The 23522-nt window shown below is 37.2% G+C and overlaps 2 protein-coding genes and 2 non-coding genes across 4 annotated transcripts; all 4 read left to right on the forward strand.

The window, feature by feature from the left end:
* Positions 1 to 13795: 13795 nt before the first annotated feature.
* Positions 13796 to 13991, forward strand: LOC121773066. Its single transcript, XR_006044642.1, has one exon. It is a non-coding gene; the product is annotated as a U2 spliceosomal RNA (small nuclear RNA).
* Positions 13992 to 15273: 1282 nt separating this feature from the next.
* Positions 15274 to 15462, forward strand: LOC121773068. Its single transcript, XR_006044644.1, has one exon. It is a non-coding gene; the product is annotated as a U2 spliceosomal RNA (small nuclear RNA).
* Positions 15463 to 17472: 2010 nt separating this feature from the next.
* LOC121772558 (rho GTPase-activating protein 5-like) lies at positions 17473 to 19438 on the forward strand. The gene is made up of 5 exons (XM_042169698.1): positions 17473 to 18060; positions 18132 to 18252; positions 18332 to 18451; positions 18525 to 18755; positions 18825 to 19438. Exons 1-5 carry the CDS (start codon positions 17705 to 17707, stop codon positions 19227 to 19229), a joined length of 1233 nt encoding a protein of 410 aa, XP_042025632.1. The 5' UTR covers positions 17473 to 17704; the 3' UTR covers positions 19230 to 19438.
* Positions 19439 to 19927: 489 nt separating this feature from the next.
* LOC121772490 (4'-phosphopantetheinyl transferase HetI-like) lies at positions 19928 to 22838 on the forward strand. The gene is made up of 8 exons (XM_042169615.1): positions 19928 to 20397; positions 20510 to 20685; positions 21110 to 21177; positions 21266 to 21367; positions 21498 to 21653; positions 21766 to 21885; positions 22172 to 22301; positions 22372 to 22838. Exons 1-8 carry the CDS (start codon positions 20300 to 20302, stop codon positions 22479 to 22481), a joined length of 960 nt encoding a protein of 319 aa, XP_042025549.1. The 5' UTR covers positions 19928 to 20299; the 3' UTR covers positions 22482 to 22838.
* The last annotated feature ends 684 nt before the right edge of the window (positions 22839 to 23522 follow it).

A 23522-nucleotide genomic window follows, 5' to 3' on the forward strand; every position in this document is an offset into this window, starting at 1 on the left:
TATGGCACATGGAATCCTTGATCCAAATATTATGCACTTTAAAATGCATCCTCCGTAGCATAAAGGAAAGGTGACTGGTGAAGCTGATGCATTTCCTATTATTATTAGGACCAAATGCATGAATAACAAGGCTGATGGAGCACTGCTCTTTTGCTTCATGATGAATTCAGGGATCACTATCTCTAATTCTCTCTAAATATTTTTTAGTACAATGTTAATCTGTGTTATCCTTTGTTTAAGTACTGCCTTTTATAGACCATACTACTAATTAATGTAGATGGTCAAGACAAATGAGAATTTTTGTGAAAATCTCACTGAGTTTGATGTTGTTAATTTTGTATGAATAAGATGGCAAATGAATTAATTATATTTTTCTGTGGATATCGATTGCTTTATGGATGCGGATTCTCACTAATTTCAATTGCCCACAAAAATACAAGTAAATCATATTCGAACAATTAATGAAGAATCTGGCATGTAAAGTAATTCTAATCTTGTTTTATGTTTGTTATTTGTATAGGTTTATCTGTCACTAAATCTAGATTGTTGAAGATTATATTTTTTTGAATCTCCACTCACCAGTGGATCCCAAAACAAAAAGGAATATTGTTTAATGATTGTCCATAGACAGACAGAGCGCCTAAATATGAGCGCTATATGAGCGCCTGTTCCAGCGTTAATTCAAGTGACTCCTCAATTATCTGAACTCGCCTTCCTCTCTACAATTATTTTCCAGCGTTATTTTGTTCCTTTCCCTATTCCCCTTTTTTCCAATTCTTGTGAGCACCAATTTATTTACTCTAATGACTTCTCCGGCCATGTTTGGTTGACGAGAAAGTAAAGTTGGCAACGAAAATGATTCCTAGGAAAATAAATCCCCGGAATATGATTCCTAATAATTTTACTTTCCTGTGTTTGGAGAAAATATCAAGATTTTAAATTTTATATTAGATTTGAATACCAAACTAAAAATATACTCATACTTATTATTATTTTTATTTATAATAAAGAATAATAATATAAAATTTTAAATAAATTATTAATTAAAAATGATATTAATTATATTTTTACTTATTATTAGTTTAAATATAGATTATATATCATAATATATAATAATATAATTACAATTATAGTTACATAGAATATTATAATCATAAATGATATAATAATAAATATGATAATTATAATATTTACTATTATTATAATTGAATAAATTTTATAATTTGAAATTTAACTACGACTTTATTGATTAATTATTAATTTATAAAATAATTATTATTTATTATTATTATATAATTTATATTATGTAATTATATTTAATTATTTAATAAATTATTAAATATTATTATGATAATATATATATATATATATATATATATATATATATATATATATTATAATATAGCTAAAATTATGATAATTTTAATTATAGTTATTTATACCGAAATTAAGTAGTACTCCGTATGATTTTTAATACGTTGTAAATAATAATAATAATAATAATAATAATAATAATAATAATAATAATAATAATAATAATAATAATAAAAATAATGCATTAAATATGTAAGAATCCTAAAACTGGGAAAAAGAATACCTAAGAAAAGTTAGGATTCAGAATCCTGGAAAGTTGTACTAACTTTCCATGTTCTCGGGATTCTGATTACTTTCCCAATTTAATTAAAAATCGAAACAAACACATGAATTTAAAGTTTATGGAATCAGATTACTTTCCCAGATAAAATCCTGACAACCAAACATGACCGTATTTCTTCGCCATTGCTGATAGCTCATATGGAAATAAAAATTCTGAAGTATAGATAGATTTTTAAAAAATCCCCCATACAGGATCGCACTAAAGACCTTCACTTTTATTGTACTAGTAATATAGATATCCAACTTTGGTGTCTTGTATTAATATAGATTTTTCTCTTTCAAATTTAATATATTTGGATTTAGATTTATATAGTGTTTATAATTCAATTCGGATTTATAATCTATTAAATTTTAAAAATGAATTTTAGGGTTGATTATTCCAAAATCACGATACACAAGTTTACACCAATAATATTACTATTTTAGAGTGAACTATAAAAATGGTCCATGAACTATGAGTTTATTAATGGTCTCTGAACTTTAAAAATATCACCAGTAGTCCATGAACTAAGGGTTTATTTCAAAATCGGTCCTTTTACACTGCTTGCTCCCGAAAATGCCCTTTTTGGGGCTGGACAATTTGGTCTTTTCACATTTTTAACTTTTTCAATCTGATATTATTTCAACGATGTATTAAATCTGATATTATTCAAAATTATCTTCTTCTCCCTTTTGTAATCCTTCATTTTATTTCAATTTTAAAGCAGATTTAATTTTATAAAATTTAATTTATAATTTACATTTTTAAATATATATTAATAAATTATTTTAATTAAACTTATCAATTTATAGGTTAAATGCAATTATTTATATATATAGGTTCAATATGGAGACTTTTACTTATTACGCGACAATTTTAGATGAATTTTGCAAGCCGACTAACCGTTAATCTCTGCTTCTTTTTAAAAAAGGATATTGGTCTCTAATATCATAAATTTTTTAAAAAGTTGGATTTTTCCAACGAACTTTAAACTTGACAAATAATATCACGAACTTTATCCAAGTTAGTTATTTCCCACCGACGAAAAAATTACGGCAAAAAAATATCATGATAAGAATTTTTTTTCGTAATTTATCGACAACAACTTCGAGAGCTTCAAGTTCTTCAATCTTTGAGTATAGTTTTTTTCTTGAAATATACCCTCCAAAATTGTTCTTCAATCCATTAATACAGCCGGAATTTTGTTGTTGGTGGAAAATAATAAACTCGGGTAAAGTTCAAGATATTATTTGTCAAGTTTAAAGTTCATGGGAAAAGCTCAACTTTTTGAAAGTTTCATGATATTATGGGTCAATATCCCTTTTAAAAATATAGTAGTCATGTCGATCGTTCATATAATTAGCAGCGAATTTGTTATATAATTAACATAAATAAACTAAACTACATACAGGACCTCCTCTTTGTAGGAATGATCATGATTCATGAGTGTGCTTTCCACCAAATCTAGCTCATCCTCTCAACTTCACATGAATAGAGCACTTCAAGGAACAAATTTTTTGAAATGGATATCACTAGAGAATATCAATTTATGCAAATGATCGATTAACAAATCTATTATTCTCTCATACAAAAATGCGTTAAGAATACAAGACTTGTTGTACGACAGAAAGATATACTATTAAATCATCATAACTATCTAAAACAGATAGTTGAAGTCATTACTCCATATTTATGTGTAAAGGCTATCAGTATGGATCTTCCATTAGTACTTACTTGCCCGTCTCACAATTGTTCACACAGGCGTTCACTGCTTTGATGTCTGTAAAATCAAAACAACTTCTTAATACAAATTCTAACAAACTCACAAGAATATTACTACATCAATGCATATGGAGAGAGAGAGAGAGGGAGTACCATTGCCATACTTAACACAGTTGGAAACTGCACAACCAAGATTACGATAGTAAATTTGTGGAGATTCAGTTCGAACTTTGTAACACTTTAGCAAACAATCCATGCCACATGGAGTTTTGGATCCAAATATTTTGCACTTTAAAATGCATCCTCCATAGCATAAAGGGAAGGTGATCGGTGTAGCTGACGCATTCCCTATTATTATTATGGCCGAAAGCATGAATATCAAGAATGATGGAGCACTGCTCTTTTGCTTCATGATGAGGGCTCACTATCTCTAAATTCTTTCTACTATTCTTTATAATGTTAATCTGAATTCCCTTCTGTTTAGATGCTAGCTACTAGTTTTTATAGGTCATACGAATTAATGTAAATCATATAATGGCTAATGAGAACTTTATGTGGAATTCTCAAAGAGTTTGATATGATTAATTTGGTTTTGAATAAATTGGCAAATGAAATTAATCACATTTTTTCATGTAGGTTGATTGTGTTATGGATGTTGATTCCCATTTATTTCCAATATCCACAAAAAGACAAGTGGATGTTTGAAATTAATGCAGTATCTACATGTGAAGAATTTCTCTCCCTTTTAATTTGTTTTTGCTCTTTGAATATGACGTTCAAATTGCACACAAAATCTTGATTCATGATATTTTTTTTAATCAGTACTAACTCACGCACCCCTATAGTTAGTACCCGATGCAATTTCTAACTCTTATTTGCGTTAGACTATTTTCAGTATGGCCAAATGGTCAGTTCTTCTAAATTTGGCTAAATAAAATCCAACTAACTATTCACGTGATTGAAGCAAAATAATAATTTAAATGAGACCAAGAGATTATATAATATTTAATCTAAAATATAAATATAGAGTAAAATTAAGAATAATATTTGCGCTCCGATTGAGCGTGAACCATGACTGGGGAGCCTGGAAGCGGGTCAAAGTAGTAGGCTTGTTGTTGTGCGATGGCGGGGTTGCAATCGATTTCCATTGATGCTACATAATCAGGAACAGGCCCCGGATGAACAGCTAATCCCGCGTCTCTCTCTGTCGATTCTGCTTTCGAATGTAGATCGCTTCGCTTCCTTACCGACCTTGCTTTCTTCGGCACATCTACCATCTCTGTCTTTCCCGATTATGAACCAACCGGATGCACTCTCCTTCTTTGTATTTGAACTCATGCTTTTTCGTATTCTTCTTTTCGTTATTGTTTTATCCTATTAACTAATCAGGAGAATTGGTTTTATACTCTTAATACTTGCCATCGATCTCTACATAGATAAATATTTGTAATAAGTGTACTTGATTTCTACGTATATTTCTTCATAAAGACTAGTAGTAGTAGTACAAAACAAAATATAAGTTGAAATCCAATCCGAATTTCGGTAGTGAAGATAAAGTTTTATTAGATTAAATTAAAATGTCTGATTCTGTAGGCAAAAGATATACACGCAGTAGTTACAAATCCTAAGTAGCAAAATCTGAGAATATAGCATTAATTAAATAATTGATTACTTATTATGAGAGACATAATTTGATGAATGTACGTATATATACTATTGATCATTGAGATAGTATTTTTTATTGTGTGTGCACTTATTTATAAAAGTAATCTCTTTGCAGTATCACGTAATATGGGCCTCTTATATTGCTTATTGTCAAAAGTAACCAATCAAGCGTACCAAATCAAGCATGATTAGAGGAGAATATATTTGATTGATATGAAATAAATGTGTAATACATAGTCTAGAATTAGATTGATCTATTACCTTATTTACATTGTACAATCTCCCTATAAATTGGGGAGAGAACCGAGAGCTAATCAATGAAGATATACAATTCTCTTCTCTCAAAAGCTTCTAATATGCATCGCCTTTTCAAGTCTCTCGATTACCATCGTTAAGATGGTATCAGAGCAGGTTCGGGACTCATAACAGATTCATCATTGTCCCGGGCATACCTTTCCCGATCCTTCCCAAAACCACCAAGATGTCAAAATTTGACAAAACCATAACCAAACCCATAAAAAACATCCAACTATCCAATATGACTTCAAACACATATCTTGCTGCACAATTTGCAGAATTTGTGAAATGGCAGAGGGCAAGGCAAACCCGGAGTGGAGGCCGAAACGACGGAGGCCGAGGAGGCGGGAGAGCCACAGCGGCCGCCGCACATCACCACTCCACCAACACCGATCCTCCGGCGGGCAGCAGCAGTGGCGGCGCTAACGAAAATGGCAGCCATGGATCCTTGTTAATCCAGCCATGGCAGCAACGTGAAGCTCGTCGGAGGCGGCGCTGCAGTGGGAGCAGCGTCTGCAATGCCGGAGGTCTTCGTTGCTGGACAGCAGTTGCTGCTGACGGAGACAGCAGCCGTGGATCCATGTCGATCCAGCAACGGCAGCGATATCTTCAGGAAGTCAGCGTTAGAGACCACTCCGATCCAGTGGGAGCGACTGCCGGAGGGCGCGCGATTGAGGGCAGTAGCGACGGCGCTGGTAGCGGCGGCAAAGGGGCACACAGCGAAGGGGCAGCTCCGATCGAGGGCACCATGGCAGAATTGAGGGAGGCGGCTAAGGAAAATCCCAAATTGACTAAATCCCAGATACTCCAAATTAAACCCCACCCAAAAGTTATCTATCCAATTACACCCCTAAAGTCCCGAAAATCTCAGTTTCACCCCCACCGAAAGAAAAACACAAAAAACACCCCCCAAACTTCCGAAAAAATCCAAACTGACCCCCCACTTGCAAAAACTTTGCAAATTGCACCCCAACTTTCCGAACAAGTCAACTATCAGCCAACCATATCCTGCCGGAACTCCTTTGACGCCTTAGCCTGTTCTTCTACATCTGTTTTCGGCCCAAAAGACCCTCAATGGATTTTCGACTGTGGGGCAACAGACACGATATCATTTGAAGCCTCAGATTTTGTGTCCATATCCAAATCAAAAAAATCCTATGTCCAAACTGCTAGTGGGGACCTAGCACAAGTTATGGGGGCAGGCACAATCAATATCTCGCCGACTCTATGCCTCTCTAATTGTCTTTTTGTTCCGTCTTTATCACACAAACTGTTATCAATAAGTCACGTGACTGAGAACTGAACTGCAAATTACTGATGCAACCCCGCTTCTGCATGCTACAGGATATCAAGACGGGGACGATAGTTGGGCGTGGCACTGAGCGAGACGGACTGTACTATGTGGACGAGATAGCCCAACAGAGTGCTGCAATGATGCTGACTCCCGGACCGACAGACAGACAGGCTTGGCTTTGGCACCGTCGGTTAGGTCACCCATCTTTGGGATACTTTCGTCTTCTTTTTCCTGAATTAGCTAAATCCTTGAAGTCCTTTCATTGTGATACTTGTGTGTTGGCTAAGAACCATAGACATTCCTTCAAATTGAACAATACGAGAGTAAAATCTCCTTTTGCTTTAATACATTCGGATGTTTGGGGTCCCGCTCCTATCCCGGGGGGACAAGGTTTTCGGTATTTTGTGCTCTTTGTTGATGACTACTCCCGCATGACCTGGATTTATTTCTTAAAAAATAAACATGACGTGTTTGATAAGTTTGTAGACTTCTATAACCTTATTCAAACCCAATATAAACACACCATCCAGATCCTTAGATCCGATAATGGGGGGGAATTTGTCAATCATAAAATGCAAGAATTTTTTAGGAATACAGGGCTAGTCCACCAAACCTCATGCGCTTACACTCCAGAACAAAATGGGGTTGCGGAACGGAAAAACCGTTACATCTTAGAAATCACACGAGCTCTTTTAATTGAGTCCAAAATACCAAAATCCTTCTGGCCCGAAGCTGTCGCCACTGCCGTATACCTCATAAACCGTCTTCCAACCGGAATACTCAACTTTAAAACGCCCCTCGATACCCTTTCCCAACATTTTGAAATCCCATCATCCCTATCTCTTGAACCTAGAGTGTTCGGGTGCTCGGTCTTTGTTCATATTCCCAAGCAAGACCGTTCCAAATTCGACCCTTGTGCCCTTAAATGTGTATTCCTTGGCTACGGTAAAAATCAGAAAGGCTATAGATGCTATGACCCAAAAACCCGTAGGATACACACCACCATGAATTTCGATTTTGTGGAAGGGGAATATTTCTACACCCAATCTAGCAGTCAGGGGGAGACACAACCTTCAGACCATAGTCCTCACAACGACCTCCTAGATTGGCTGCCAAGTATCCAAAATAACCAGTTAGGGGGAGAGCCTCAGACAAAGGAACCACAGATAGGGGGAGAACCTCAGACGAGGGAACCACAGATAGGGGAGAACCACAGCCAAGTCCTGTCTCAGACGTTGGTCCAACTGAGGAAGCTAGCAACACCGCCGGGCCGTCAAGTCCTGTAATACAAAATGAGGAACAAAGTGACACTACCCGACCATCAACCCCGCCTTCGATTCCCGAGGTAATCAGTTCAGATGTTGATACTAATCTTGACAGGAACAGTGACGACCGTGAAACTAGTGGAGACATACATGATCCATATGAACTGCCCCCACGGAGAACAAGAGGGGTACCTCCTAGACGATACTCACCAGATTGGAAAGGGAGAAAGGCAAAATATGCAGTTTCCAATATTGCGCAGGGTCACTTATCAGAAATGGCCCGGGCCTTCGAGATGGCTTTATATGAGGAAGAAGACATCCCACAATCATTTGAGGAGGCAAGCAAACACAAACACTGGAGAGAAGCTATGAAGAAAGAAATAGACGCTCTAGTCAAGAATGGCACATGGGAGAAATGTACGCTGCCCAAAGGAAAAAAACCAGTTGGATGCCGGTGGATATTCACCATAAAAAGAAGAGCAGATGGTTCAATCGAGAGATACAAGGCGAGACTCGTGGCAAAAGGATACACCCAAGTATATGGGGTAGATTATGAAGAGACATTCTCTCCTGTGGCTAAAATGGAGACTGTGCGAACACTGCTATCTGTTGCGGCATGCAAAGACTGGAATCTACACCAGTTTGATGTGACTAACGCCTTCCTCCATGGAGAACTGGAAGAGAACAAGGAAGTATACATGGAGGTTCGACCAGGTTTTTCTGGAGAATTTGGAGATGGAGAGATATGTCGGCTGCGGAAGACCTTGTATGGGTTGAAACAGTCCCCACGGGTCTGGTTCGGCAGGTTCTGCCAAGCCATGCTCAAGCATGGATTTCAACAAAGTCAGTCTGATCACACACTCTTCACAAAAAGAAGAGACAACAAGGTAACTTGTCTGCTTATCTACGTTGATGATATGATTATCACAGGAGATGACATAGAAGAGATCCAGAGGTTGAAGGAGAATTTGTTCAAAGAATTCGCGATGAAAGATTTAGGAGCACTAAAATACTTCTTGGGGATAGAAGTGTTGCGATCTAAACACGGAATATTCCTAAGGCAGAAAAAATATGTTCTAGATCTATTGGCGGAAACAGGTCTCCTTGAATGTAAGCCCGCAGACACTCCAATGGTCCCTAACCATGGTCTGAAGATAGAGGAAGGAGCAGAGCTCGCTGACAGAGAGAGATATCAACGGCTTGTCGGAAAACTTATCTATCTCTCACACACCAGACCCGACATTGCATACGCCGTGGGTATTGTAAGTCAGTTCATGCACCTACCTCAAGCGAGTCACATGGAAGCTGCATTGAGGATCGTGCGGTATTTAAAAGGAACTGTAGGATATGGGGTGTTCCTAGCAAAGAGAGAAGACTTGGAGATTGATGGATACACCGATGCTGACTGGGCAAGCAACCCGGTGGATAGAAAATCTACTGGAGGCTACTTTACTTTCATAGGGGGAAACTTGGTTACTTGGAGGAGTAAGAAACAGAAGGTTGTAGCTCTATCTAGTGCCGAGGCAGAGTTCCGAGGAATGAAGAGTGGACTCATGGAAATCCTGTGGCTCAGGAGACTGCTCACAGAAATTGGCTTCCCACCTACTCGGAAGAGTCAGTTGTTCTGTGACAACAAAGCTGCCATTAGCATCTCAGAAAATCCAGTCCAACACGATAGAACAAAACATGTGGAAGTTGATCGACATTTCATCAAAGAGAAACTAGACGGAGGCATCATTGAATTCCCGTTCATCCGCTCAGAAGAACAATTGGCAGACATACTCACCAAAGCTGTTAACCCAAGTTTGTTCAAAGAAGTGTTGACCAAGTTAAGCATTGGAGATACCCTTGCTCAACTTGAGGGGGAGTGTCAAAAGTAACAAATCAAGCGTACCAAATCAAGCATGATTAGAGGAGAATATATTTGATTGATATGAAATAAATGTGTAATACATAGTCTAGAATTAGATTGATCTATTACCTTATTTACATTGTACAATCTCCCTATAAATTGGGGAGAGAACCGAGAGCTAATCAATGAAGATATACAATTCTCTTCTCTCAAAAGCTTCTAATATGCATCGCCTTTTCAAGTCTCTCGATAACATCATAATCCAAAATCAAGATCAAATTTTCACTTTTAGATTTTAAAATAAGTGGATAAGAATAAATCTTACGAATCTCGATAAATAGTAGAAAAAATATAACACAATTTTATTGAGATTTCACATGCATTAGAGCATCCCCATCGCTGCTCGATGGGGCTGACGGCGCGATACACTCGTGTTCGCCGCTGTGCTCGCGCCGACGGCACGGCACTGCTCGATAATAAGAGCACGTCCGTGCCGCTGAGGAGGTCGACGTGGCAGCCTCCTATTGGCCAACGGCAATGCTGTTGGCTTTTTCTATTTTTTTTTTATTTTTTTTAAATTCGAATTTAATTTAAAAAATCGTTTTTAAATAAAAAAAATATTTTCCCACTTCCCAATAAATTATATCCGTTTTCTCCCCACTTTTACTTTATTTTCATTTTTCCCCCCAAGATTCACATTTTTCATCTATAAATACCCCCTTTTCCACACAAAAAATTTCACACCACACTATACAATTATTATCTAAATCTCACATCAATTCTCAATCTTTTCATTCTGGCAAAAAAAATGTCCGGCTCCGGCGATCACTCCTCCGACTCCCGTGGATGGAACCACGAATGGTTCAACCCAACACCATTCCCTCATCCGGATACGGAATTCTCGGCCCCTCCTCAAACCCAAGGTTCTCAAATTCCGGTGGCTATCGGCATTATCCGGTGGACGAGCAATATGCCACCGATGGGCGATACGGGTGGACACCCGAACAAGGATCGGGAGGGATCGGCGGCTCCCAAACTCCGGAGGACAACCCCAGCGCTCCTCCTCGTCCTCGTAGTGTTCCTACTCATAGTCGCGGCGGTGACGTTCACGTCCGCACCGCGTACACTCCGCAGGAAATGGAGAAAATATTCACAACCTATTTCGAAATATCCGAAGATCCAGAAACCGGCATCAACCAAACCGGGGAGAGGTTTTGGTTGCGTGTCTCTCGCCGGTACAATGCTAACCGACCGGAGGGAACCATCGAGCACAACGAGAGTATGGTGCGCAATGCCATCTTCAGAGCCAATGAAGAAATCCAAAAGTTCCAGGGGTATTACCTCCAGGAACAGCGGTCGGTGGGGAGCGGCATGAGCGAGGCCGACATCATCACGGCCACCATGTCGACCTACCATTCCATGCATTACAAACCATTCAAGCACCTCAGCGCTTGGTAGCAGGTGCGTAGAAATCCGAAGTATAGGGGAGGCTTATCATCCACCTCCAGCTCCTCCAGCAAACGGTCGAGGTCGTTATCCCTATCCGACGGCGGCTCCGATGAGGTGGCTAGCCAGCTTGCCGGAGCTAACTTGGGTAGCCCCGACGCCGGCACGAGAAGTTCCCAACGCCGGCCGCAAGGAAGGAAGAAGGCGACGGCCAACCGCCGTCGTGCCGAGACTCCATCCGCCCCCGCTCCCGCTCCCTTTGTGCCACCTCAACCCCCCACCAACTTGTTGTAGACCCTTTTGGCTTAACTCAATTTGGCCGATAGGTCTCGGATGACTCCCGAGCAACTTGATTCACATTTGACAACGATACGGGGTCTCCAAAAAGCATTGGGGATAGGGCCAGAGGACTAGTCTTCCACGGGGGTATTTTTAATTATGTAATTTTTAATTTGTAGGATTTTAGTTATGTAATTTTTAATTTTTAGGATTTTAATGTACTTTAAATTTTTTTTTTTGTAATTTGTAATAGTATTCCAGGTATTTTTAATGCATTTTAATATTGTGGAAATATTTTTATTTAAATTGAATAATAGAATGATGGGACCCTTGAGCATGTCCTTGCGGAAGAGCATGGATGTGAGTGTTGTTCTATAAGGGAAGAGCACGGAGTAAAAAATGAATAAAAGTGGGTCAGGACCCACTTCCATGCTCTTATTCAAGAGCATGGATGGGGATGCTCTTATATTGAGATTTTATATGCATTATATTGAGATTTTTTTTTATGTATTTGTTGATAAAAAATTTGCTTATCAACAAATACGAAAACTGAAATAATAATCATCAAGTTTAATCATCCGAGAGTTACGTAAATTTAAAGTTTTAGGATAACTTTAATAAGAAAGAATTGATCGTTATATCAACTACTTAATAAATTGATTTTAATTTTGGATTGTTAACTAATTAGCAATCTCCTCCCTCTCCCTCGTATATACTATATAATATACACATGTTTTGTAAGGTACGTAATTCAATATTTATACGTCATTCCTTCAGTTTACAAGACTGAAGCTCTACCACTGAGCTATAGGGGCAACTTATGTGCAATTACTGGAAACTTCCATTTTCACTTATAATTCCGTCCGTTTAGTGTAAGAAAATGGATGGATGCGGGTCAGAGCACGGGTAATATCGGGTAGGGTATCTGGACTGGGTTGGTGTTCAGCTTTCATGGGTTCAACAATATCACCTACTACTATAACATCAATGCACTTAGTCCTATTAATACAATTTTTGCACATATGAGTATGTAAGTTTCGAGGTTTGGAAGTAAATCACCCTTGCCTTGAGCCAAAGGTTAAGGTACCTCAAAAGTAAAAATATAATGTAACTGACTTCAAAGGGCTTTAGCATCCAAACACCCTAACCAACTTGAAAATTGCACGCTTCTTCAAAATGTTAGTGAATACTTCTTTGAAGTGAGAAACAAACAAGCGTAGACAGATTTGAAGCTATCATGTTTCGATGAAGAGATAAATTTTGGAATGAACTTAGAAAGCGGTCATGAATACAAATGCGTCAATTCTTCACACCACAATGCTTCTCCACCTTAAAACATTCCCAAGTAGAAAAAGCACGGTTTCAAACAATAAAACAATTCATTGTAATTCTCGGACATTAATTAATTGTTCCTTTACTTTCGAACATTCACTTGTATTTTTGTGGGCAATGATGATAAGTGAGAATACATATCCATAATGCAATCAATATACATGAAAAAGTATGATTAATTCATTTGCCATTTTATTCAAGACAAAATTAACCATATCAACTCATGGAGATTTTCCATAAAATTTTCAATTGTCATGGCCATTTACATTAATTAGTAGTATGACCTATAAAAGCTACAATCTTAACATAGAACAACTCAGATTAACTTTGTAAAAAGTAATAGAGAGAATTTAGAGATAGTCATCCCTAATCATGAAGCAAAAGAGCAGTGCTCCATCAGCCTTGTTATCCATGCATTTGGTCGTAATAATAATAGGAAATGCATCAGCTTCACCAGCCACCTTCCCTTTATGCTATGGAGGATGCATTTTGAAGTGCATAATATTTGGATCAAGAATTCCATGTGCCATAAATTGTTTGGTAAAGTGTTATATTTCTCCACTTGCAACTCCAGCACTTTACTATCACAATCTTGGATGTGCAGTTTCCAACTGTGCCAAGTATGGAAATGGTACAAACACTCTCTCTTCCTCCCTCTTTCTCTCCATATGCATTGATTTAATATTTTTGTGTGTTTGTTATATTTTGTAGTAAAACAAATTGTTTTGATTTTACAGACACCAAAGCAGTGAACGAATGCGTGACAGGTTGTGAGGCGGGCAAGTTGTTGGGGAAGATCCAAATTTAGTGCAACGATAGTCCAACACAAAATTATAATAACTTCAACTATCTACTATAGATAGTTAGATGATTTAATCTTATTGTCCCACACTGAAACCTATATAGATAGTTAGATGATTTAATCTTATTGTCCCACACTGAAACCTATAAGCTATGTATCCACAGACAGCTATGAATAAAAGAAGAAACTTGTCATGTTAGAGAGCATACCTTTCTCGGCCTTTTGGCTAAGATCAAGTGTAGTATCTGTTCTTATCAGTTTAATATCTGATATGTGAGCCATTGGCTCACACGATATTAAATTTATTTTTTGAGGGGGAAAGTGCACTACGGTAGCTTGCTGCCTGGGCTTTCGAGCGTCGCCTTGGTGTTGCACTACTTTCATGGCCAGGCGCACCCCACCCAAGGCTCAGTTTAAATTTTCTTGTTTCTGTTAATAGTTACAGTTATTATTATTTGATGTTTGGTCGAAGATTTCCTTATAGCTAACATTGAATTGCCATGAAGATTTTGTCATGGATGAAAATCTGTAAAGTTGAAATGAGCACAAAACCATAACATAGTATGTTGTGCAAAAACTTGATAGTGATAAATCCATGAGTCATTGTGCAGTAATGTTGAACAATGTGGTTTATGTTGCTATAGATACGGAGAAAAGATTCTAAATTTAGTGGCTGTTCAATTTCATATATGCTTAATGCTTAATTTGTGAAACACTTCCATATGTCTACTAAATAGAATAGAAGTCTTGTTCTTAATTACTCGCCATAACCATGTTTACATATATCAAGGTCAGAAAATAGAACATGAAAAACTACTTTGTGTCCAACATGGAGAAAAAGAAAAAAGGATGTTGGAGGATTGCCATATAAAATAAACTGAAGGAACACCTTTTTAAATACTTAGTGCTTACCAGGAAGGGTGCTTGCCTAAGGTCGGCCCAAGTGGTCAAGATTGCGTCGTAATTTGTGGTATAGGGGGCTTGCATTCGCGTGGCCCATATCATGTTCTTAATTACTACCTCCGTCCCACATAAAGTGTCACATTTTGTTATTTCGGTCCGTCTCACAATAAGAGTCGCATTTCACTTTTACCATAAATGGTAAATAGACCTCACATTCCACCAACCAATTCTACTCACATTTTATCATAAAACTAATATATATATAAGTGAGACTCATAGTCCACTAACTTTTTCAACCCACTTTTCTTTACATATCTTAAAATCCGAGTCAACACTAAATGTGACACTTAATGTGGGACGGAGGTAGTAAGTTTTATATTAACGAAGGGTGTTGTATTTTCTATTAAGTTCAATCTTCCGGTTTTAGTTTTTAAAAGAAAATTTAGTGTGGTTCAAAATCTGATATATTCAAGACATGTTACATACTTACATAGGAGTTTGTCCTATATGACTATCCAAGACTTTAGATGGTCAATGTTTCAATGAAACCTAATATTAGTAGTACTTTATTTATTCACAGGAAATGCCCTAAAATCACTATCTGCAACGTAACAAAAGCGCTAGTGATTTACATATCAAAAATATATGGTTGTGCATTAACTATTAACTATAATAAATAAAAGAAACATAGTTCATATCATCCCACACCGAAACCTATACACTAAATCTCCACAGACAACCCATAATAAATGAATAATCAATCAATTGGGGTATTTAAGCATACCTTTCTGAGCCTTTTGGCTAAGATCAAGTGTAGTATCGCACGGTATCTGTTCTTATTAGTTTAATATTTGATATGTGAGTCATCAACTCACACGATATTAAGTTTATTTTTTGAGGTAGCTTGTTGCTTGGGCTTTCGAGTGTCGCCTTGGCGTTGCACTACTGCCATGGCTTGGCGCACTCCACCCAAATCACAGTTGAAATTATTTTTTGTAATTGGTGGTGATTTTTCTTGATTTATCAAATAGATTGTTTTGGTGATCATCGTGTGAGAGAATCGGACATCAACTAAGATGGTTATAATGATTAATCTTTTCTTATGCAGGAAAGAGTTGAAAAACTAAGACAAAAATACTAATTTCGAATAGGATTTAATAGCATTTACTATTTTCTCCATTTTCATTCCACGACTACCCTTAACCAAAACAACATCACCACATTGCAAGTATCCCAAAATTATCACGTTTATACCGTGATCATCTACTCAGAAAGTAGATCAATTCTATCAATTTCACCAAATTAAATATTCGGTCACATGTACGTCCCGGTCAAAATGCACTGACCGGGCTCTAGATTCCAACAACAATTTTTACACAGGAACCATTTGCTCTCTTAACTACATGATATGCTTTGCTTTGATTGCAGTATATTATGTAAATATAGATAGGCTGCAACTAAAATTATGATGAACATGGGTGTTGGACAATACTGTGGAAGTGAATGGAAATGAGAAAACTGACATTGGCATGGTGGTGAGTCTATTTCGAACCCTGGTTGTTGAGGATGTTCATGTATGCGACTTATGTTTGTTTCCAATGCATTGGCATGGTGGTGAGTCTATTATGATGATGGTCATGAATCAACCTTAATTACCAATGTTGTTGAATGATTGCTTCTATTGCAGGTAATTAGAGGTAACAGAAACCAGTTAGTAGAGCAGAGGGAGAGAAAAATTAAGTGTACATTGTTTGTGTATGCATTCAATCTAATTATGTAGTAGTAATAATATGCGACTTATGTTTGTTTCCCAAACTAAATAGCTTAATAGCCTGTTGTTTATGATTTATATACGTGAGAATGTTTGAGCATTCAAACATTATTCCAATATTTTTTTCGTATTTTCTAAAAAAATATTAGTAATATGATCTTTGATCAAGATTGGAATTATCTATTTTTATTTATGTATGGGATACGAGATCATTGTCTTCCGAAAAATTAGGGAGCGGCCAAATAATAATGTTTTTATTCGTTTCACAATTCACATAAGAGTTACTTTATTTAATTTTTTTGTCTAAAAAATTAAGGAGCGTTTCTCTCTTTCCTTTTCGGCTCCAAAAGATCAAAATAAACTATCGCTTTTACTTTTTTTTTTCGCTTTCTGTAATCTCTGCACTGTGACCGTTGCGAATGGTTGCCCTTTCTCCAATTCTTCATTTCAAATAATTATGCTACCGTTTACAAGAAATAATAAATAAAATAAAATAAAGGGATTGATCCGATTTTTCAACATTCAACTACATGTATACTCACTCTACTCCATTTGATTTATTATCACGTTTATTTGTGAAATTAAAATACGTATGAAATTTGGAAGCTAATTGAGATGATTCCATGTACGTATATTACATGCCAAACTTTGTCCAGCAAAACACATGTTTGGTAAAAAAAAATCCATTTCTCAAACAAATTAAAGTTGCAAGTTGGTTTATCCAAATTCACGGGGCTTTATTTAACATCACGCCTAATCATCGGATGCACTTTGATTATTAATTAGTGCGTCTTATAATGTGTATACTACTAATATTATCGCCACATTTAAATGTGTTCACGCACCAAGATTTCAAATTTGTTTTTTATTTATGGGTTTTACCTCATTATTATAAGCTGGTGGAAGTTGTTAGAGTTCATTATAAATAAAACCATATATTGAATAATCATGGAGAAGATCCTTAATTGGTAGTAGAATGTAGGAAAAGCACACCTATAGCATTAAGTAAAGACAAATATTAGTAAGAAGTTACTTCAGATGTGGACTTGAGATAATTCATGTGAACAAATTGGATCCAACTAAGTTAGTCTGTCATATTTCACCATTTTGCTGATAAACTATACCTCTACATCCTCCTATATATAAATGATGATGTACAAGTCCCACCATCCACAAAAAAAACATTACTTGAATCAAACTCTACTCAACAAAACACTAGCATTTCTCAATATTCTTGTCTTGTTCTTACACCATTAACCCATCCATCTACCACCAACCTCATAATCATTAACCTGCAGTATTTACACAAAAACAAAACATTAATTAATTTATTCCAACTACCAAACACTTCCCTATTCAATATTCTTCCCTCCATCAAAACCCCCCCTCCAAAAACTTGAAACACACACAACACGCATAGCCTGTTTTAAAGGAGGAAATATGACAGAGATACTACGTTCCCCACCTCAACAACTGCCCTCAACCTCCATCTCTAACGTTGTTGAGTTGTCACAAGTCGGCCATGAATCGGCTGAATTTTTCAGTTGTGGGAGTGGAGAGATAGGAGAGGAAGGGGATGATCAACTGCCTGTTTTGGCTGCTTTCTTGACTGTTTTTAGGAAATCTTTGGTGGGTTGCAGAATCAGAAGTGGAGTTGAAGAACAGGCCACAATGGAGATTGGTGGCCCTACTAATGTTAGGCATGTTGCTCATGTTACCTTTGATAGGTTCAATGGCTTTCTCGGCCTTCCCGTTGAGTTTGAACCCGAAGTTCCTAGGCGGCCTCCTAGCGCCAGGTCAGCTTTTGAATGAACTCTTGTCATATGATTGCGTACTTTTGTGTACTGAGATTAATAATATGTTGTAGTACGCGGGTGTTTGGAGTTTCAACAGAGTCGATGCAGCTTTCTTTCGATAGCAGAGGCAATTGTGTGCCTACCATTTTACTCATGATGCAGCAGCGGTTGTACTCTCAGAGAGGCCTTGAGGTATGTATATACACATCATATTCCGATTTCTGATATCCAATTAATTTATTAGTTTTTAAGACGCATATTCCATTTGCAGTCAGAAGGAATCTTTCGAATCAATCCAGAAAACGGACAGGAAGAGTATGTTAGGGAGCAACTGAACAATGGATTGATCCCGGATGACATTGATGTCCACTGTTTAGCAGGTCTCATTAAGGTATGTGTCATTATATATGTGAAGTGGTTAAAGGTAGGTTAGTGATGATGACTTGTGTTGGTGATTTGCATAGGCGTGGTTCAGAGAGCTCCCGAAGGGGGTGTTGGATTGTGTGGAGGCGGAGCAAGTGATGCAGGCGCAGTCGGAGGAGGAGTGCTGCCATGTGGTGAGCCTCCTTCCGCCCACAGAAGCAGCACTGCTGGACTGGGCGATCAATCTGATGGCCGATGTTGCTCAGATGGAGCATCTCAACAAGATGAATGCGCGCAACGTGGCTATGGTCTTTGCTCCAAACATGACTCAGGTAAGTAGCTCTGAATACTACATAGAATTCTGTTTAAAACAAGTACTAACATGTAACAAGCTGTTGCAGATGTCTGATCCTCTGACAGCGCTAATGTACGCCGTCCAAGTGATGAACTTCCTCAAGACTCTGATTGAGAAGACACTGAGACAGAGAGAGGAATGTGAACCGGTGATTCAACCGGTGCCCTCAGATGATGATCCTAAGAATAAAGCCGAATGTGAGATACGCGAGGAGGAGGAGGAAGATGCCAAACATGAGGAATCAGACATGTTAGCAGATGGAAAAGGCCATTTTGGTGATATGCTAAGCAGCAACATGAGGCACATTCTTGAAGGTGGAAGGAATGAATGGAAGATTCGGAGGTCGAAATCGAGAAGTTGGAATGAAGTGAGGAAAGGATTGAAGAAAAACAGCTCTCAGTCAGAGGGAGAGAGAGACAAGGAAGTGAGGGTGATTAGGCGTGCCAGATGAATCACTGCCTTCTCATCTCTATTTCCAGTGTGCATCTTTATGTATGAATATATTATTGTTGTTTGCCATTTCATGCTAGTGAAGTCGGACTTTGGGTTGTACAGATTGTTGTTTCCTCGGAAAACATTGGAAATTTGGAATCTAATTTAATACGACTGTTATTTTCTTGTGGCAAAATGGTGGAGGTAAAATTTGTATGTCTAACTTAATACGAGTATTTGTTACTTGTGTTAGCGAATTTGTTAGTTTAATAGTATAAGTTTGTTGTGGAAAGATCAAAGTTTTTTTTATCTTTTTCTATTGCTCATGTTAAAGTTGAACAACAACTACAATAATTGGAAGTTTTTAGTATAAATTTATCCGACCCATAATAAACGATCCATGCATCTATCATTGCCTAAAATAGTAAAATAGCAGCAATATAAGTTAGAAGACTTCATTTCATAATATCCTCATTGGAATCTTAGAGCATCCACAATATTGCTATGCCAGCGTTCCATTGGCAAGAGTCGATATGGGTGGAGTGGCATCACACGAGTTAATCCCACCACACGCCCCCCTCTCGACAGCCACTGGGAGGGCTGCGTGATGCCCACTCGTTGGGCGTGCGAGTGGGCATTCATGTGTGGGTCATTTTGATATTGGGTCTTAGTTAGAAAGTTGGGAGATAAAAAGGAGAGAAGAACCGAAGCCCAGTAATTGAGCCCAAGTTAAACAAAAGAAAATCTATCCCGCGACTCACACACTGCTACTGCTCTTTTCTCTGCCGCTCCGCGTTTCTTCGCCCCACCACCGTTGTTATCGCCTCTCTACCGTCTCCCCCCGTTCAGATACCGTCAACAGCCCTCCGGATACCACCTATGTCACCATACATCCACCGGTTTTTACCATGTGATCGGCCAAACTCCTGGTTGTCACGGCTGTCCCTCTTGTTCTTCGAAAATTGGGGCCGCTAGCAGCCGCAGTCTGCCAAACCTGCGCCTTTAGCTTCGTGATCTCAAAATACCTTTCAATCCTTCGGTCATATTTATTTAATTTAGATTTTCAATTGTTCTCTTCTCCAATTGTGAATGCGGAGAGGATTTTCGAGAATGAAGTTGCATTGCTTCGATCGAACATTCATCCGTTCTTCGCACTCTTTAAATGCCGTTCAACTCCCGGCTCCAATGTTTGTATTTCTTTTCTTTTCTCCCATACAAAAATCTTTCAAATATGTGTAAAGTTTGTTAGAGTTTGATCCACCAAATATACGATACCAATACTTGGGGTTTTTCTTTCAGGGAGACACATTTGTGGTATGTGAACCCCAGCGAAGTGAAGAGTGAGTCTTTGCTAAAGCAATACTTAGATATTCTGTCTCCGTGTGAGAGGGAGAATGTACTGCGGTTACAAGGAAAGGAGCTGAGGAAGAGCGCGTTGCTGGCACGTGCATTGGTTCGCACCACGATTGCCAAATGTATGTCTGTGTTTATTTTGTGTTTGAATCGATTTGGATTGTGGTTATTTTGTGTTTATTTTGTGTTTGAATCGATTTGTCTGTGTTTATTTTGTGTTTGAATCGATTTGGATTGTGGTTATTTTGTGTTTATTTTGTGTTTGAATCGATTTGTCTGTGTTTATTTTGTGTTTGAATCGATTGGTTTTCTGTGTTTAGAATTATTTTGTTCATGACATTTATTGAAGTTTAGTTTTTCTTAATTGATTTCAGAAGATGGCATATATGCTAAAGACAAAAAATGTAGCATGTACCACAACCTATTGAACAAAATTATTTTCGTGTTCAAAAAATCTGTGTATGTATGGAAGAGGAAAAAGGTCTTTCATGATCAATAAGTGGAGCTTCCTGTTTTGGCACTCATAATAATGTTGGTTTTTGGTAGATCAGATGAACTCACCAGTTGAACCTAGATCATTGAAGTTCCGCAAAAACGTACACGGAAAGCCTGAGGTTTAGTTTAATATTGTTTGTTACTTCTTGCAATGTCCTGCATCGACATGGTCAATCTTTGCTTTTAAACATTGGGAGATGTTGGCAGGTATGTTGGCCGTCAATTGATGATTGGGATCCACCTCCCTTGCAGTTTAACCTCTCCCATACATCTTCCTTGATAGCTTGTGGAGTGACTATTAATTCTCAAGTTAGTTCTCTAATCCTTCTTTCATTGAGTTTTTTACACTACTGATATTAGTCACTTGATAGAGTTGCCCTTTCGTGCCATGCACCATGTTTCATTAACTAAAATACCTGTGATTTTTACTTTCAAGTAGATTGGTATTGATGTAGAAGAAAAGAAACGGAGCATTAAACACGACATTTTATCCTTTGCTCGTCGTTATTTCTCCAAATATGAAGTTGAATTGTTAGCTGCTATTTCCGACCCTCAAGTCCAGCAAAGGGAGTTTATCAAATTATGGACTCTCAAGGTCTGGCACTGACATACCACAATTACTTGAGATTTCTTTTAACTTATAGATAGATCAAACTATCTGAGAAGACTGTTTTGCAAAACTTCTCACAACGAGCTATCACTTTCAGGAGGCATATGTCAAAGCATTAGGTAAAGGATTTTCTGGTGCACCATTCAAAACATTCACTATTCGCTTCCAGGGTGTAATGGGAGGAGACTCTGAAGCTTTCGATGAGTCAAGCACTAAGGTTTCTCTTGAAAATTATTGCTGGCATTCCATTAAAGAAAGCGTTTTTTTCATCTATATATGGTGTTGGAAAGGTTTATGCAAGATTTATCTATAAGGAAATCAAACAAATTAACAATATCCAACGGAGCATGCAGTATATCTATGTGTTTCCAATGTGGTGTTACTAATATTATGATACGATTTGAGTTTGTGTTTTTCCTATTTCTGATGACAACTTGTCATATAACTGCTGAATGGTCTAGAGTTTGTTATTTCTCGGCTAATATGTTCAATATTGGTTCCAGGGTTTTGAAATAGTTGTGGATTCTCTGGATGATCCGACCGATGTTTCAAATATTTGGCAATTTTCGCTCTTGGAGTTGGATGGTTCACATTATGCAGCTATTTGCACAGAGAAGCAATCTGCTTTAGATGGTACAACTCCTCAACATGATAACTAGAAAAGAAAATCCACAGATGATGCAAAACTATTTCTTGTTTGTAGGCAAAATAAATATTCCGGGTAAGCTGATGGTGTGGAAGACAATTCCAATTATAGAGGATAAATACGTCTCTGGAACAGATGCAGTCAAGATTATTTGTGGCTTTCAATGATCTGCTTGGGCATTTACAGCAATTTGATTGTTTGAATTACATCCAACTCATCTTATGTTATAAATTGCTTCATTTACTCGGTAAAGAATTCTCTTGCATTTTGGGAATGACAGAAAAAAACTGAGAGACATGAAAAAATTTGTAAAGCAGCAACTTCAACAACAGGTCTTCTTCTCTTACACTTCAACTAGACTCAGCTCTGTTTATAGGCAGCAAAATTGTTCAGTATGTGATTGTACTTAATTCTGCATATTGCTTTGTACAGTCTCTCTCTTCTGTGGAGAAACATAAGCAATAGTGAGTGTATTATGCGAATAAAATAATTTTGTTACTTAAATGAACTTTCATTTTTCCCAAGCCAAGAGATGCCATGCCTTGTACATCTGTAAATGGATAAGGTTAGACGCTAGCGTTTGCACATAGAGCTAATCAACATGTCTGATGAAGAATTAGATTCTGTGCATTTCAAATTATTCTTAACTCATCTGCTAAGATTTGTGATAAAAGTGGTTAATTATAAAACATACTTATAGCCTATAGGCTTTGTTTACGTTAGTGGGAATTATTTTATAAATATTACCCTAACGATGTGCGCTTATCCACCTCTTTCTTTTCTTCTTTTAATTATCCATCTCTTTCATCTTACTACCTTAAACGCATACACAGTTTGTTATTTTTTTAAATTTAATCATTATTCTTGTTTAGTTGAATTTTATAATATCCCAATTTCAATGCATTGGATATCTACTCGCCAAAATATATGAGCCGTCTGTTTGCGTAGCAAAGTAATAATTCTGAAAACAAAAAACTAGTAAGTAGTAGTAGTAAGTGTTTAGTTTTAAAAATTTATGTTTATTTGATTTTTATCTAATAAAAATACAGAATGTAAGAAAATAGTACTCGTATGAGTTATGACTCTTATTTTCTATTTTTTTTAGATTTATTTTTCAATTTCAAGATTCCTATATAGGAAATACTATTTATTACTACTATTTTATTAACATACAATTTATGATAAATTATTCTGTTAGTATAGTTATA

The sequence above is a fragment of the Salvia splendens genome, chromosome 16 (assembly GCF_004379255.2).
Source record: "Salvia splendens isolate huo1 chromosome 16, SspV2, whole genome shotgun sequence".
Classification (NCBI taxonomy): domain Eukaryota; kingdom Viridiplantae; phylum Streptophyta; class Magnoliopsida; order Lamiales; family Lamiaceae; genus Salvia; species Salvia splendens.

Bases quoted from the DNA above. Each gene is read 5' to 3' on its own strand.
- LOC121772558 (XM_042169698.1), top strand. From the start codon at position 17,705: ATGACAGAGATACTACGTTCCCCACCTCAACAACTGCCCTCAACCTCC. The intron at 18,061-18,131 runs GTCAGCTTTTGA...AATATGTTGTAG, and splicing joins AGGCGGCCTCCTAGCGCCAG to TACGCGGGTGTTTGGAGTTT. The intron at 18,253-18,331 runs GTATGTATATAC...TTCCATTTGCAG, and splicing joins ACTCTCAGAGAGGCCTTGAG to TCAGAAGGAATCTTTCGAAT.
- LOC121772490 (XM_042169615.1), top strand. From the start codon at position 20,300: ATGCGGAGAGGATTTTCGAGAATGAAGTTGCATTGCTTCGATCGAACA. The intron at 21,178-21,265 runs GTTTAGTTTAAT...AGATGTTGGCAG, and splicing joins ACGTACACGGAAAGCCTGAG to GTATGTTGGCCGTCAATTGA. The intron at 21,654-21,765 runs GTCTGGCACTGA...TATCACTTTCAG, and splicing joins TCAAATTATGGACTCTCAAG to GAGGCATATGTCAAAGCATT.